This window comes from Nyctereutes procyonoides, unplaced genomic scaffold, assembly GCF_905146905.1.
Source record: "Nyctereutes procyonoides isolate TBG_1078 unplaced genomic scaffold, NYPRO_anot_genome, whole genome shotgun sequence".
NCBI lineage: Eukaryota > Metazoa > Chordata > Mammalia > Carnivora > Canidae > Nyctereutes > Nyctereutes procyonoides.
In genome coordinates, this window is record NW_026575145.1 from 11,811,970 (window position 1) to 11,829,309 (window position 17,340).

General features: G+C 34.9%; 1 protein-coding gene and 1 non-coding gene across 6 annotated transcripts in view; both read right to left on the reverse strand.

Moving 5' to 3' along the window:
• Positions 1–1,842: 1,842 nt before the first annotated feature.
• Positions 1,843–1,950, reverse strand: LOC129499595 (U6 spliceosomal RNA). The gene has a single exon (XR_008662416.1). It is a non-coding gene; the product is annotated as a U6 spliceosomal RNA (small nuclear RNA).
• A 5,864-nt stretch (positions 1,951–7,814) lies between these two features.
• Positions 7,815–17,340, reverse strand: part of BRMS1L (BRMS1 like transcriptional repressor) — a 35,225-nt gene continuing 25,699 nt past the window's right edge. Inside the window, exons 7-10 of one of the 5 annotated variants that reach the window (XM_055309186.1) lie at positions 16,596–16,660; positions 15,573–15,612; positions 15,014–15,161; positions 7,815–8,112 (exon numbers count right to left, since the gene is read on the reverse strand). In XM_055309186.1, coding sequence (XP_055165161.1) covers positions 7,863–8,112; positions 15,014–15,161; positions 15,573–15,612; positions 16,596–16,660 — 503 coding nt within the window. In that variant the 3' untranslated portion in view covers positions 7,815–7,862. Of the gene's footprint in view, positions 8,113–11,669; positions 13,276–15,013; positions 15,162–15,572; positions 15,613–16,595; positions 16,661–17,340 lie in introns of those variants that run through there. The other 4 variants (XM_055309183.1, XM_055309184.1, XM_055309185.1 and 1 more) reach the window with 4 other exon arrangements.

Genomic DNA, 17,340 nt, shown 5'->3' on the forward strand with positions numbered 1-17,340 from the left:
AACTTGTTTGTCTTACTTATTAACAGAAACAAAAATAGCAACCAACATTCATGTTAAAAGGAATTTCATTCAGGGCACCTGAGTGGCTGAGTGGGTAGAGTGTCCAACTCTTGATTTCATGATCAAGACTCTTGATTTCATGATTTCAAGTCATAATGTCAGAGTTGTGGGATTGTCCTGCTTTGGGCTCCCTACTCTGTGGGAGTCTGCTTGAGATTCTTTCTGTCCCTCACCCTTTACCCCTCCTCCTACTCATGCGCACTCACTTACTCAATAAATAAATAAATAAAATCTTTCTAAAAAAAGGAATCTAATTCATCAATGACATGAGTGACTTCTTTGCTGAATCAGATCAGAATCATGCATTTATTCAAATCGGATTTTTGTGACACAATTATTGGTGAGATAATTTTAAAAACTGGTAGTAGACTTTCTAAGAAATAGCATCTCACACTGAAGTTGTAGATATACGCTGAAAAATGAAGTGTTTTAATTTGAAGTTTATGTTAACATATATTTCATCTTCATCAGTCATTATTTTGATGTCTCTCTAGTCATTTTTGATTCTGTGAAGATCATTCTCTTGTAGATTCCTTAGGAAGGATTCACTGGAATAATGCTCCCTGAGTTCTTATTTGTTGGCAACAATTTGTGCCCTTTATCTCTGAAGTTAGTCTTACTGAATATAAAATTCTTGGCTCACACTTTATTTCCTTAAATATCTTCAATATGCTAATTCATTTTCTCCTGGGATGAAGCATTTTGTCAAAAAAAATCCAGGGATACCCTAATTTTCTTGTAAGTTACATGCTCTTTTTTCCTAGATAGTTCCCCAATTTGTTCCTTTTCCTTTAAGTTCAGTAATCTTACTAGAATGTGTCTTGTCACTGGTCCTTCTGATTCAATATCCTCAGTTATGCTTTCAATGTGAAACTCAAATCTTTTTTATTTCAGAAAAATTTTCTTAATTAGGGTATTTAGTATTTGTTCTGTTTCTTTGCTTTGGCTTTCTTTTTCAAGGGTGCCATAATCCATATAACCAATCTTCTTTGTCCATCTAAGTATTTGTTACCTCCTCGTCTGCTTGAATCTCTTCAATCCCATACTTAATTGATTTTTTGTTTTTTAATTTTTCTCTTTTCACTTTCTGTTTCTTTTAAAGGGAATATGTGATGGGTTTATTCACTCTTGTGTTCCTTCTTGTTTAGTCTTCACTTTTGAAATGATTTTTTAAAAAATTTTTTTGTCCTTTGCCAAGTTCTGATGCCTCATTTCTGAGTTTTTCTAATTATGATATATAGTAGATACCCCATAGCTTTACAGAATCTGTTCCAAGATCCCCAGTGGATGCCTGAAACCACAGACTGTACCATCATATCTATATATTATATTCTTTCCTATACAAACATACCTATGATAAAGTTTAATTTACAGTTAGGTACAATAAGAGATTAACAGCAATAACTGATAATGAAAAAAATTATAACAATATACTCTAATGAAAGTTGTGTGAACGTGGTTTCTGTCTCTCAAAATATTGGACTATACTCTCCATTCTTATGATGACGTGAGATGATAAAATGTCTACATGATGAGATGAAGTTAGGTGAATGATGTAGGCATTGTGATGCAGTGTTAGGAGACTACTGACCTTCTGATGATATGCCAGAAGGAGGATCATCTGCTTCCCCATCGCAGGTGACTATGGGTAACTGAAACCACAGACCATGAAATCGTGAATAAGGGAAAACTAATGTATTTTATTTTTTCATGTCTTGTAACATTTTCTTAATATCTTTTAGTTATTTTTAAATAGGTCATAGTTATTTTGGTTTTTTGTTTTTAAATATAGACTGCTTTGTGAATGTGCATGTCAGCCTTGTGTAGGAGCCATGCTAATTTTCTCCTATGTCATTCCAATTTTAGTGTATGTGCTGCCTGAGTGAGCACAGATCATTATTTTTATCTGTATTGTGGGCATGTCTTTCTAGAGGAGGAACATTAGTTTACTTCTTTTTCTCTTTTCTCTTTTTATTATAATAATTTTGTATGAGATTTGACTTTCATACTTTTAATTTTTATATAAAAATGGTTTTCCTGGGCATCTATACTAAGCAAAGTACAGGAAATGTTCTCTAACATCATAGAGTTCCCTCTTTAATTATTTTTGTATGGTGCTCAATAATAAGGTAGTTTGTTTTCTGAGCTTTTCTTGGTTTCACTGCCATACCCCACTTCAGTCTGACCCTTCCCTTTTCCTCATCTCTGCTGTCTCTATCCTGCTCAATTTTAATTCCATTTCTTCTTGGAAGTGATTTGTCTATCCTTGGCTTTTTGTTCTTCCACATTTATTTCCAAAACAAGTTTATCAGTTTCCTTGAAAAACTCTGTTAGAATTTATTTTTTCCTATATTTAAGTATTTAAAAATTAAATGTAGCTCAGGACGCCTGGCTGGGTCAGTTGGAGGAGCATCCAACTCTTGATCATAGGGTCCTGAGTTCAAGCCCCACATTGGGTATAGAGCCCATTTGAAAAAAAAAAAAGACAATTATATATATCTTTCATACATTGTAAGGGTAAATACTGTTTCAAGATATTTTTGTTTTATATGCATGTGCTGTACATGTGTGTATACACACACATGAATGTATCAAGACGTGTACCTCTGTCAAAAAGTATGAAAACCACTGCCTGTAAGGCTACTTCAGCCACTGATCCCCCCTTGGGCTTCCTCTTTTCAATTGGTGTTCATTTTTTAATTGACTAAACTAGACTGTTTTAAACCACATGCTTTTATTTCTGGGCCCTATACAGATCTCTAGGGGAGAACTGCTGGTAGTGATGATGGAGTTTGAAAGGGGCTGGGAGAAAAAATGCACAGAGTTTCCTACCTCCCTTAAATCTCACCCCATAGGACCAGCTCTTACACATCTGCTCATGCAGTCAGTTGGGAACTGCAGCTGGTTTTTTAGATAGCCTTCTCATCCCCTGACAGACAGTCTAGGGGTTTGTAAAATTAGACAAGAAAACATAGAGAATAAAGAAATATTAGAAATATCTTCACTCTTAGGAAATCAGTTTGAAGGCAAATAGTCCATGTTCCTCAGCCAAGGTGTTGGAATTCTGACAGATAAACCTCAAAGTGCCCTCTGCTGGCAGCCAGTATTAACCACCACTAATCAAGAATTATGAGCTACTGCAGATTTCACTGGTCCATATTTGCAAGAAGGTGATCACACATAGGGAGTTATATTTATATTTACTATTGTTTTCTCCAACTAACAAAATGGAATTCAAGCACTATTTAACTTATAAGTTAAAATAGCTCTAAATTATACAAGTCTACAGTTTTGTTGTTTTGTTTCTACAAGTTTTCAATTATTAAAAACAAATCTAAACACTATTTGAAGAAGAAATAGACTAGTCATTTATCATTGTTGAGAACTGTTATATTAAAAATAATTGGGACATTTTTATTATGAACAAGGTGTATTTCTGGAATAAATATACGCTGTATGTCTATGCTTCTAACTTTACATTTTTCCCTGGGCAAAACCAACAAACTCATAACTAATCCTCTTTCAGTCATTATGTGAAATTTCTAACAGCCTAAAAGAGATTAAAAAAGAATAAAGATAAATTCTTGGATTTATAAAATTAAATTTCCATTTACCGTGGTTAATAATTTATTACTATAGTACAGTCTTAAAAAATAAAGTTAAATTAAATGGAAGAATGAAATAATGTCTTGAAAATTCAAATAGTCCATTTTAGTAATTTCTAAACTGGTAGTTACTCATGTATTAGCATAATTGTAGGAAGATATTTAAAATATCAACATCACTTATCTTGCTCACCAAAATTAACTATTTTGTATATTTACACACTAATGTATACAGTACTTGCTTAACTTTCTTCTAAAAGGATCATAGAAATTTTATGATTCCTAATTTTCAAAGCTCTAATAATCTCATGCCTATGTACTGAGATCATTAAAACTTCACAATAACTTTGGGTATAACTCAATATACCAGTGACAGGGTTTACCTTCAAGAGAAGAGACTATGAAACAATCAGGTTTTAGATCTTTATATAAAAGATCAATAAAGTCATTTTCCAATATGAATTAATATTTATTAATTAGCTCTTTGTAAATTTTCTGTATTATCAGTTAGGCCATTCCTGATTAATAAGTCTAGAGAGTCTATTGATTATAAGTAGATCTTGGGTAAAAACACAACCATACAAAATTCTACTTTAAGAATGTTGAGGATAAAATCGGGAATGTGTGGGGCAAATACTTAACCACAGGGTTATAAATTTAATAGACAAATAGAAGCTATTTAATGCCACATCCCTTCAGAGGACTTTGAACTGTATTAAAAGTTGTAGTTTCCTTTTGTTTAATTATATACTTTGTTTCTGTAATAACTCTAAAGCATATAATCCATTGCAATGTTCCTAAGCCTTTTACATGGTGACTTCTTTTCAGTGGGTAAACAGTAATAACAATATAATCCTTGTTTAGAACTTCATCTTATTCCTGAAGATCCCTTAATTAGTACGCAATGGAATTAAATGCAACTTCAGTCTCACTATACGATTTTGAATAATTAGAAGAAAAAATACAAATTCTAAACTAAGTGCCTAAGTTTTCTAGGAATTTACTGCCACCTTCAGGTTTTAATCAAAATGCATTAATACTATAGCTTTTACATTTCTAGGAGAGTCCTTGGTTAATGCAGTAGAAATATTAACATTATTTTCTGGTTCTGAAGCAAAGCGCTAACTTAGATTGCAGTACAAAAGTCTTTCATGAGATGTGCTTTCATTTTGTCTTATCTTTTATGATTCTTCTACAACATGTAATTGAAAGTCAAAGCCTACAGTTTATCAGTCATTATAACTGTAATTATACACGGGGAGCTCCTAGAAGACTATCCAAAATATACTTCAGGATCTTTTGGTTAAATCTAATGAAAAACCCTTCAACAAAAAAACTGACTTAAAAGTTCCATGTGTCAATGTCCTCCAGCCAAAGGCCACCCTGAACTTACCTGTTTAAATAAGCTGGGCCTCCTGCTCACTGCAGTGAGAGAACATAGACCCCAGAAACTGTGGGTGGCTGAGAAAGAAGGTATTTCAAAAAGGACTTACAGGATTCTATTAGGAGATTTTTGGTAAGGCTCAAGGAAGTGTCCGGAAGTGGGGGCAATTTTGTGATTGGATATCTTGGTTAATCTTATTTATAAAACAGGAGGAATAAAGCAAGGCCAAAGATAATAATTGATAAAGAAGAAGCAGTCAATCATGTTAGGGGGAGGTTTCATATTTTTGCAGAATGACCTTGTTTCTATCTATACTTAGACAAGCCTGTGAAGGGGAGAAGGGCTTGTTTTTCTTGTCTCATTTCATCACAGTCGCAGAGTGGCCTAGTTTGATGTTGGTGCTTTATAAGGTTGTTTATGTTCAACAGGACAATTCCAAGGCCTAGCAGTGAGTGCCAAGCATTTCCTAGTTTTTGCTTTCTCACATCTACATTTGCAACTCTACCAATATCCCCATTATTTTTATTCCTTGAATTTGTGGTGAAATTACAAGTTTATTATAATTTTTAAGATAAAAATCAGAATATGAAGCCCTAGTGATTGTGATAAGTGTTGCAAGGGTCAGAAACACAGCTCACAAAAAAAAGGCGGGGGGGATTCATTAGAAGACTCATGTAACATAAGAAAGATCATGGTACACATAGACTGTGGGTCAGCTGGAAGCAGGAAGTTAAAAGCCAAGAAACTACCTGTCTGTCTTCCATCTCTTCAGCTCCCTGTTGTCTTTCTACACAGGGCAGGAAATGTAATTGTCTGTAGTCCTCAAACTTTGTTGTCTTCTCGGGTACAATATGGAAGGAAGACTGCTTCTGTTTCCACAGTTACAGCTTGAAAGATCCAGCAATGGGTTCTAACCAGGCCAGCCTGAGTTACATGCCTGCCTGGTCTCAACAACTGTGACTGAGACTGGCAGACCATAAGAGAAATGGATGCTCCTGTTGGGAGCCACATGGTTCAGGGAAAAGCCTTTCTTAGAAAAAGTGGAACTACAGTGGCCTGCAGACAAAAGAACTGAGGCCCAGGAGAGAATAAAAATAAATAAATAAATAAATAAATAAATAAATAAATAAATAAATAAATAAATAAATAAATAAATAAATGAAGGAAAAATCAGTTCTGGGTTTTAGAAACATAACATTTGCTATAAAGAAAAAGGGCAAGAAGCAAGGAGACCAATTAGGCCATCACAATCATCCCAGTAAACTATACTAAAAGCTTGAATTAGAGCAGCATCTGGGGCATGAGACAAAAGAGGGTGATTTCAGAAAATGTTTGAGTTAAAATCTATAGGACTTGATAATTAGATAGGGGCAGCTAAAATATATAAATAGCCATTATATAGGATTTATCATGTAACAGCCACTGTTTTAAGCACATGGCATATATTAATTCACTGAATCCTCATCACAACCCTATGAAACATTAAGTATTATTTTCATTTTCAGATGAGGACATTATGAAGCACACAAAGGTTAAGAAATTGCCCACGGCCAAATTACTGGTGAGTGGCAGAGTTCACATACACTTAGTCTTGTTCTGAAGCCCATGAATGTAGTCAGCTGCCACAGCTTCCCCAAGGCCTGAATGTGGGTAGATGGCAGCATGAATCAAGAGCAGGAACAGAGGAGGAATACAAGCAGGGTTGGGGGAAGGGATGTGAAGAAGAAATAGTACTTGGTTTTGTATGTGTTAAGTTCAAAAAGTGTGACAACCAGATGAGAATGCCCAGCAGGTAACTTGTCATACATAACTCGGGTGAGGGCAGAGATTTAGATTTGGGATTGTCAGAACATATGTGGTAGCTGAAGTCAATGAAGTGAGTGAAGACTTCTAAAAAGAGCTTGAATGAGGATTATCGTACAGCCTGAAGGAAAAAAAATAAAATGAGAAAGTAGAAGAATGACATTGAAAATTAATTACCAGAATCAGTGTTTCTGGTGATAAGGAGAAATAGGCACCATTGTATATGGTTACTGGGAGTGTAAAATGGGTACAATTTATTTGCAGGGAAATTTGGCAATATCTAGTAAATTCTAAGAATCCCCTACCACTTGACCAAGCAATTCTACTTGAAATTTATACTACAAATATATTCTTTCTCAAGGTCAAAAATATATGTACAAGAGTGTTCACTTTGGCCTTATTGATAAGAAAGGGAAAGTCTAAATGTTCATCAATTCCATACCATGGAATTCCATGTGTTAATTCCATAAAATGAATACAATGCAGTCATTAAAAAGAATGAACTGGATCTCTGAGGGTGGATATGGAATGATCACCAAGACATATTTAAAAAGGATTGTGGAGGATGCCTGTGGCTTAGTGGTTGAGTGTCTGCCTTTGGCTCAGATCGTGATCCCAGGGTCCTGGGATTGAGTCCTGCATCAGGCTCCTTGCATGGAGCCTGCTTTTCCCTCTGCCTGTGTCTCTGCCTCTCTCTGTGTGTCTTTCATGAATAAAATCTTTTTAATTAATTAATTAATTAATTAATTAATTAAAAATAAAAATTAAAAAAAATAAAAATAAAAAGGATTGCGGTGCCTGGGTGGTTCAGTCAGTTGAGCATCCAACTCTTGATTTTGGCTCTCAAGAGTTGTGAGACGGCTCTCCTGTGTCAGGCTCTCTGCTAAGCACAGAGCCTGCCTGTCTCTTCCTCCTTATCTCTCTCTCTAATAAGTAAAAAAGAAAATCTAAAAAAATACACATACTATTCCTTTAGTGTAAATAATAGGTCCTGCTATGCTGTATTTTATTTACCTGACAGAAAAACAATATAGGGCTAGAATCTTACAGAATCTTTTAAAGCTCAAAATGGAGGTACAAAAGAGTAAGTCCAGAGAACCAATTGAGTACAGAAGGAATCTTGCAGGTAGAGTGGCCAGAACAGCAGTCTCTCTTTCTTGGGTCTCCTCCTGCTTTGGCAGTCTTGCACAGAGTGGGCTTGGGCCATGATCATTGCCGAGAATGCCCTTGAGCAGCTTCACTGGGAGGGAGAGGAGAGATCTAAAGAAAGGGAAGTAGGGTGAGTGAGCTCCCTTTCCTATATGCCTGAGGACCCCCAACAGACCCCTTGGGCATAAGAGGGTACAGCTCAAGTGGGTTTAGGAAATACCCAAACCAAGTTGGCCCTTGTGTAGTAGATACTGTTATTATATATACATATATAAGTTTACCCAAACCAAGTTGGCCCTTGTGTAGTGGATACTGTTATTATATATACATATATAATTATAAAATATAAGTTAACACCATGGGCTATAAGCTGAACCAAAAACTGCTGTAGTCAATAAGTAACTTAAACAGTGCCTAAAGTCTTTGTATTAAAAAAAAAAATCAGTTTTCCTTAGTAAGTGCAATTGCCCATAGATGTACTTAAACATAATATACTGAAATCATAATTTATCCTCAAACAAGTGAAAGCACTTACCGTTCTTGCCATTAAGAATGCCATTTTCAAATTATTTCAATAACAAGTGAAATATCATATTTCTTTTCCGATCCCTCTAATAGCAGATGTCATTTAGCTTCTGCTCAAGGATCTGGTTTTCTAAGCATTTTAATATGATAAACTATAATCTTTCTGGTAGAGATGAAAAGCTACCATGTGGCCTGCTTCTGGACTAGAATTACACTTCTCTCTTCAAGAGAGTGCTGGCAAGGTCACCCAACTCAAACCTGTATTAGAGGAAAACGAATAAAAAAAGGAAACGTAAACTTTAAAGACTGTTCCTACAAAACTTTTTCCCTTGACCTTACTTAATAATAAAATGTGTCTTTTTTTTTTAAGATTTTATTTATTTATTCATGAGAGACACTGAGAGAGAGAGAGGCAGAGACACAGGCAGAGGGAGAAGCAGGCCCCACACAGGGAGCCTGATGTGGGACTTGATCCTAGGACTCCAGGATCACACCCTAGGCCGAAGGCAGGCGCTAGGATCACTGAGCCACCCAAGGATCCCCTAAAATGTGTCTTTGAAAGAGAATATATTAGCTTCAAGTTTAGAAGCAAAGAAATTTTAGACTTATAGTTGCTTTCTAGTGATGGACGGACGGATGGATGGATGGATGGATGGATGGGTAGATGGGCAGATGGGAAGGGAAAACAGACACATTTTTCAGAAAGATTAGCAACTTGAGATAAAACCAACTGTTTTTAGAACATTCCAAAAATAAGTTCTGTCACAGTATTTTGCCTTTGGTACCTTGTGAAAAACCTCATGACCAGAAATTCCTAATATATAATAAATTCTTAAAGAGTAAACATATTAGAATTCTTACATTACGTTCATTTTGTTTTAAACATGTAAAATATTAAATAACTTTGTTTATACATTAAATACAGTCCCCGGTAGATGGCAAGCATTAAAACTTTCAAGTACTATCACTGGCTGCCCGTGAGTCAGGGTCCATTCTGGTCCAGTAAACTGGCCAGAGCTGGAAAGCTTATAGTATAGAAAGAACTTAGAGGGGGATGTGGGCAGGGCCTGCACAGCCCATCAACAGAGAAGAGATCTTGGTCACCAGGGCACCAGGAAAGAAAAGAAAGTCGACGGTAAGATGACAGCAACGTGTCCAGCACAGTACTGGAAAGGAGATACCCTCACCAATGAACTGACAACTCTGGTTTCACCAAAACAAATCTCCTGATCACAGGGTTGCTTTCATCTATTTTCGTAGAAGGAAAGAACAGACTTCAGGAGCCAGGTCTCCTTCTCAATTATACTTCCCAGTTTAAATTATTAAACTGACGCTTGCCTACCCCTTCAATCCTAACTCCCCAGGGCTGTCACCTGGGGGCATGTATCAGTTTGCTAGGGCTGCCTTAACCAAATACCACAGACTGGTGGCTTGAACTACAGACACTTATTTTCTCACAGCGCTGGATGTGAGAAGCCCAGGATCAAGGTGTCGGCGGGTTTGGTTTCTTCTGAGGTCTCTCTTGGCTTACAGGTAGTGACCTTGCTCTGTCCTCACACAGTCACTTCTGTGTGCATGTCTGATGTCCAAATCTCTTCTTCTTATAAGGATATATTAGTCAAATTAGATTAGTCTACCTAATCTCACCTCTCAAAGACGCTATCTCCAAATACAGTCATAGTCTGAGCTGCTGGGGGTAATTGCTTCAGCATATGAATTTGGTATGGGGTAGAGGGGAGGTACAATTGAGCCCTTAACAGGATATATAAAGTTCAAGTTTTGGAGCCTGTGACTCAGACTAGGCCACAGTGACCAATGGGGGTAACTGCCTCAGTTAATCTCACCTGATCTACCAGCCACAATTCCTATAGTTCATCCATAAAGATAATATAAGGAACATGCGTTTTTCTCTAACCTCATTCTAAGCTTTCATGTTCCTTTAAAAAATATTTCAATCTCCTATCTTTAGCAATTAAAATAGTTTATATTCCAATTTGGCATGGGACTACATAAATCCTACTTAATATATTCATCCTGCATCTAATTTTCTTACCTTATAAATTCATTTTAGTTCAGTTTTAGTGTATGGAACTTACTGGGTTCACAAATAAATTCTTGGAAATAACAGCCAATGTCCCTGTTCTTTTTAAATAATTATCAGTGAGATGTACACAATTCTCTAAGTGGTGTTTGAAATTTTTTTAAGCATTAGCCTCATTGTTTTATTTTTTAAGATTTTCTTCATTTATTAGAGAGAGAGAGAGAGAGAGAGAGAAAGGGCACAAGGAGGGGGAGGGACAGAAGGAGCAGGAGAAGCAGAGAGAGCAGGGAGCCCAACATGGGACTTGATCCCAGGACCCCAGGATCATGACCTGTGCCGAAGGCAGATGCTTAACCCAGGTGCTCCATGTTTGAGTTCTGAGGAATAATCTGTGTATCAGAACAACCTTCATATGAAAAAGGCTCCAACAAAAAGTACTCAGAGCCCAAGCCACCAATGGGAGAGAATGAGGACTGTGCTCTTAATTCGCTAATAATTATTAGTGATGCATTGGATTAGTGATTGGTGGGGTGTTTTTTAAATGGGAAATGGCAAGAAATGGTGGGCTGATTATGAAATACTGAGCTGTGGCAGGAAAGGACCATAAATTGATCCTAAAACAGAGGCTGATTGTAAACATAACGATAGCGACAGCAACTGATAATATCACACTTCACAGATTCTAACAATCCTAAAACCTTTTGATCAGAATCTAATGGCAAACTGCCAATATGAAATTTAAAAATATATTTTATAGTACTTTGTAGTACTTTATAGATGATTACAGTTGTAGATATTTTGAAAGTTAATGCACTAAATCATACGTTTTAAAATAAAGATTTTCTATTTAGAATCTCAGAACATATACAGTGCATTTTTATTAAAGTATAACATATGTGCATATTTTTAAATTAAGCATAACTTGGCCATCTTGAATATCTAAATATACCCCAATAGAGGTTGAATTGTGGCTTAGAGAAGCAGAAACATTTGTTCAACACTCACAACTCTCTGTACCTATTAATGTAAATGGGCTCAAATCATTCTTAGAAGTGGACAAGTTATTGAGAATTTACACAGGAGTAATTCAAGACACTACAAATGACACTGAAACACATCTTTTTATTATATACTAAATTTAAAAATACAAATCTTATTAAAAATGCTTATGAAACATTGTATACATAAGTACTGTCAAATACTATTGGATTATGACATTATGTACATTTGCTAAGGTTAATTAGAAACAGAACAAAGTATATAACTTTGCTGATAACGAGTTTCAGAAGTCAAATATTTCAACATTTGGCAACTGTGAAGTAGTGATCTGCACAGGAAGATGTTTGCAGAGGTAAAAGAGTAAGAAAACAAACGGAATAATGCAGATATTCCTGCCCTAAGTGTTAATAAGTAGCTCTCTTTCTCATCCTCTTCAGTCTTATTATAACAGAAATTAAAGTGCACAAGACCACCAGGAAAACTTGATTTGGTTGTACCCTAATATATACTACAGCCAATTGTGCTGCCATATTGAGGGTTTCAATTCTTTGTACTGTTCCTGAGGTTTTAGAAATTAATTTTGCATGTGGCTAAGGGAAGAGAGGTCAATACTTTCTAAATTGCACCAAGTGGCCTTATTAAAGTGTAGAAACACCAAAGATAAAAATATTAATTTGGGAATAGGTTCAAGAAAATTATCCCTGTCTAGTTTGCCCTAGGAATAAAATTAAGATAAGAACCTAGTTTTACCTCTGGAAAATGCTTACTAAAAATCTGTTTCAAAAGATCAGACATGTACAGCAAGCACCACAATACTGTCAGTTACTATTCACCACTTATATACTGCATCATAAATACCAGGCATAAATACCTGCCCTCTAAAGTTCACAAGAAATACAGGTAGAAGCTTGTTATTACTTGATGCTAATTTTACTAATTAACATTAAGTATAATTGGTAAAAATAGGTCACCACCATACAATCAAGGAAGAGGAGAAAGAAAGCTGCTAGTCTACAAAAGTGCTCCCTTTAAGCTTTCAAACCCAATAGCTTAATTTTGGGTAAAACAAGATTGTAAAGAAAGGCCATCAGTTCTAAATTAGCTGATGATGCCATATATACATACTCACGTATATATGTTTAAATCTCAATTCTGATTTAACACTAATGTACTAGTACAAACCATTTATAAGAAACATTTTATCAGGCTTATTTACAAACACAGTAAATGACAAAGATGTGAAAAATCAAAGAAACTGCAGACAAATATAGCCATTTAGCAACAGAGTTCACTAAAGATAAGACAGATTTGCATAATGTTTTTAAAAAACAAAAAATTTAGTAAGAAACCTCTACCATATATACCTATTGGTCATTGGACCTAAAAGGCAAATAAATGTAATGATCATGATTAAGTTTTTATTACTGTCTCATTGACATATCAATATGAAGTCTACTTAGAGTACTACCTACAAATACAGTCTCTCATGATTTGATGAGAATATTAAGTTATTGAATACATTTTTAACTCCCATGGCACATCACACTTGATAACACTAATAAGGTAGCTTTAGATAACACTTAAATCATGATTATGAATGTTTAATTGAATATTTTCCTTTCTGTAGCTGTGAAATGTAAAGCTTAGATTTGCTTCCATCAGGCCTCTTAAACCAAACTTCATCATGGTTAATTGTTGTAATTACAGCACTAAAAAGGGGGGGAAAAAAGGAATGAATGAATGAATGAATTGCAGTACACCTCCACCACTCATTTTAGAGTACAAGCCATAAAACCAGAATAGCTGAACTGCAAGAGTGGATTCAGGTACATAATTGTCATTTACCACAATGCTGCACTACCAGCAGGGCACGCGGTCAAAAACACCAGAGTCGGCAACACTTAAGAGACAGTCTCCTTTCTTTCCTTAATAGAATTGGTCATATTTACTATTAGAACTATTAAATGCACACTGTTTCTACTACATCCCCACCCCAACCCATCCCCCAAAACACACATTGGAGCTAAAAACACTAATTATATACTTTTACACCTCCAATTTATATCACCCCCAGCTGTAGGAAATATTCCAGTTTTTTAAATTATTTTTTTAAATGCTTTAGTTTTCCAGAGTATCCACTTATTTTAAGTTCTTATTTAAATTCTAGTTAGCTAACACATAGTGTAATATTGGTTTCAGGAACTGAATTTAGTGACTCATTTACGTATAACACGCAGTGTAGGAAATCTTAAAAATACCAATTCCTAATTGGTATTCGTAATTCCCAGTGTCAAACCATTTTTTGGTACTTACATGGATTCTTTTTGACACTACTCTATCTTTATGTAGAGATATTTTTAAAAATAGATTTGTGTTTAATCCTCTTGTACTATTTCATCTCTTTTTAAATCACATGCTAAGTAATCAGTAAAATGTCTTAAAAGCAATAAGATAAAGCAAAAAATCTAGGGGTATCACATAGAACCTAGGAATTAGCTCAGTGGGCTTCTATGAGGAAAATTACTATATACAATACTCCTAGGATCCTAAAACTTTACAGATGAAATTACAGTCCGATGAAATTACAGTCCAAGTAAAACTACTGTATTTGGAAAATGAGTATTCTTCTTTAAATAGAAAACACTGCATTAACCATTCATACCTAGAAAAAGATACTTTCTTACTGTAGAAGGCTATCACTCAGAATTAAATCCTAAACTACTGAAGGAACAAAAGCAGTAATTAGCATTAATATTTTCCAAAGGCTACAACCAGTTAAAACTTAGAAGGCTATAGCAGCACTTGGTTGGTTCAGTCAGTGGAATATGGGACTCTTGATCTCAGGGCTGTGGATCTGAGCCCCATAATGGGTGGAGAGATTACTTAAAAAAATAAAATCTCTAAAAAAACACAAAAACTTAGAAGGCTATATAATTATGTAAACCTTATTTAAGCTTAGACAGATTGAGCCTTTTAAAAAGGCAGCTTTCAGTTTTCAAGTTATACTGTAATTCCTGGGACTCTTAGGGTATTTTCGTTAATTTACATTCCTTTCCTACTCTAATTGATACATACTGTAACACATGCAAAAAAAGTTAACGATTAATATGTCCACCCAAAATGCCTAACAGGCTGGTTTAAAGATCATAATATTAAAATCCTAACAATTCATCATCTACTTTAAGAACAAATAGCACTACTTACCTGGCTAAATAATTCCAACATTTCTTCTTGTGTTAATGCTTGTGCTCAAGAACTTAATACATGACATTAGTCTACAAATATTAACACTGATATACACACATGCTAACCAAATCATATGCCAAGAGAAAAGGATCTTTAAGCAACTAATGAGTGGTGTATTATGAATGCACTACAAAGGGGGCAAATATTTATTGACAACAGTGTTATAAACTATAATACTGAGCAAAACTGAATAATTTTTACCTTGTAGGACATTCATCTTTTTTATCAATACATATTGTTTGTCCACGTATATACCATTCACCATCATAATATAATCTTCCTTCTTCAGATCTAGCACTATGTAGATGTTTTTCCAGTTTCACAGGTGCTAAAGGGATCAGTTCAAAAACTGTTATATTAATAAGATATTGTCAGAACAAAAGTGCAGAACATTAACACCAGTCCATGCATATATGTGAAAAAAAAACCACTAAAAATATTTTAGATAACAAAGGTAAATGACAGAAACAAGAGAATTTCTTCATTTCCTATATAATTCACAAAGTTTTTAATATAACTACAAAATGAAGCTATACAATGTACAATAAACCATTAATTAACTAGGCAAGTGCCAGAAGGGGAAGCAGGTACATTATCAGTTACTAGTGCCAATTTTAAGTAGGATTTAAAATATCATAATTCCAGGAGTAGTGTTCACTGATGAAATGAAATGGAGGCACTGTTTAGTATGTGGATGACTTAGCCCTGATTCAACAAGTCTTCACAGACAAGATTCCTAAATGTAGATTAAATGACTTACGTTCTGTCTTCACTCTGTGTGGACCCAGTGTAGCCATTGCCTTAATTAAAAAAGAAGAAAGAGTTAATAGACTGATAAAGTAAATTTGGAATCTATTTAATGTCTACAACACTACTGATGACCTCAGTAGCTAAAAGTGAAATACAATCTTCAGCTCCTCTAATAAATTTTAATGTCTAAGACCATAAGGAATATAAAGAATAACCATTTCACCTAGAGGTGTTATCAATATCTGAATTATCTCTCTCAACTGAGAAGTTTCTGAAAACGGAAAAATTTATTTTTTTTAAGATTTTATTTATTCATGATAGAGAGAGAGAGAGAGAGAGAGAGCGAGAGAGAGAGAGAGAGAGAGGCAGAGAGAGAAGTAGGCTCCATGCTGGGAGCCCGACACGGGACTTGATCCTGGGACTCCAGGATCACGCCCTGGGCCAAAGGCAGGCACTGAACTGCTGAGCCACTCAGGGATCCCCAAACGGAAAAATTTAATACAAAAAATAAGTCTCTACATTTATTTATTTATTTGTTTGTTTGTTTGTTTGTTTATTTATTTTTAAGTCTCTACTTTTAAACAAGCACAGAAAATCCCATAATTCTTGAATATTTAATGACAGAAGGAAAAGGACATACAATAAGGGTTCAAACACTCACTCATTCATTCATTCAAGAAATATTTATTCATTCATTCAAGAAATATTTATTGAGTGCCCTAGTAAGCCAGGAATGGGCTAAGGACAAGGCACAGAAAGGTTATTGTTATTTTGGGGCAACCTAAAATAAATGCTTTTCTGTACTTTTGCACAAATTATTAGATTATTACAGGAAAAAATACAATCAAGTTGCTGATATGTCTCTCCTAAAATATTCTTACAATCCATTGTTATCTGTATTAGCATTAATTGCTATAGAATGTTGCAAAGCATATTAACAATAATCATATTTTGATGTGTTAGTAAAAAACAACAGAAATCTTTAAAAATTCACTATAAAAGGTACTTGTATTCCATTACTCTTTAATCATACCTTCCTAATTGTTGTCCAGTCTTCAAGAATATCAAGATCTTGTAGCATATAAACTATATATGGACGTAGAAAAGTCAAGGTTAACTTAGTTGTAAGAATTTCACACTTTGAATTCCCAAACTTCTGTTTTTCAGAGAATTGGAACAATGATTTCTGGATATAATCCTTTGGCATGCTGAATTCTGACTTCAAATTATTCTCCAAAAAACTTAGTACCATGATAAATATATTCCAGTACTTCAGATGCTATAACCATATTCTGTTAATTCTCTGTTACAACTGATTGTAAGATATACCACCAACCTAATCACTGTTTTGAGGTGGGGATGGGCAAAGGCAGAGTGGTAAGGGGAGGGTACCACAGGGAATACCTTGATTGAAAACACATATTACTTTAAACAACACTCCAATTTCTGGGGCACATGGGTGCCTCAGTTGGTTAGGTGTCCAACTTGATTTTGGTTCAGGTCATGATGACAGGGTTATGAGATCGATCTCCACATCAGATTCCATGCTGGGTGTGGAGCCTGTTTAAGATCCTCTTTCCCTCTCCTTCTACTGCTCCCCTCTCTCTCTTTCTCTCTCTCTCAAAAACAAAAAACAAAAAAGCCTTAAAATAAATACATTCCAACTTCAAAATATTGAAAGTGTTAAAAAAATATACATGTGAATTAAACAATCATGCTATATGCTAAACAGCTGATTCACAACAAAGCTTTTGTGAACTACAAAGCCATATTAATTT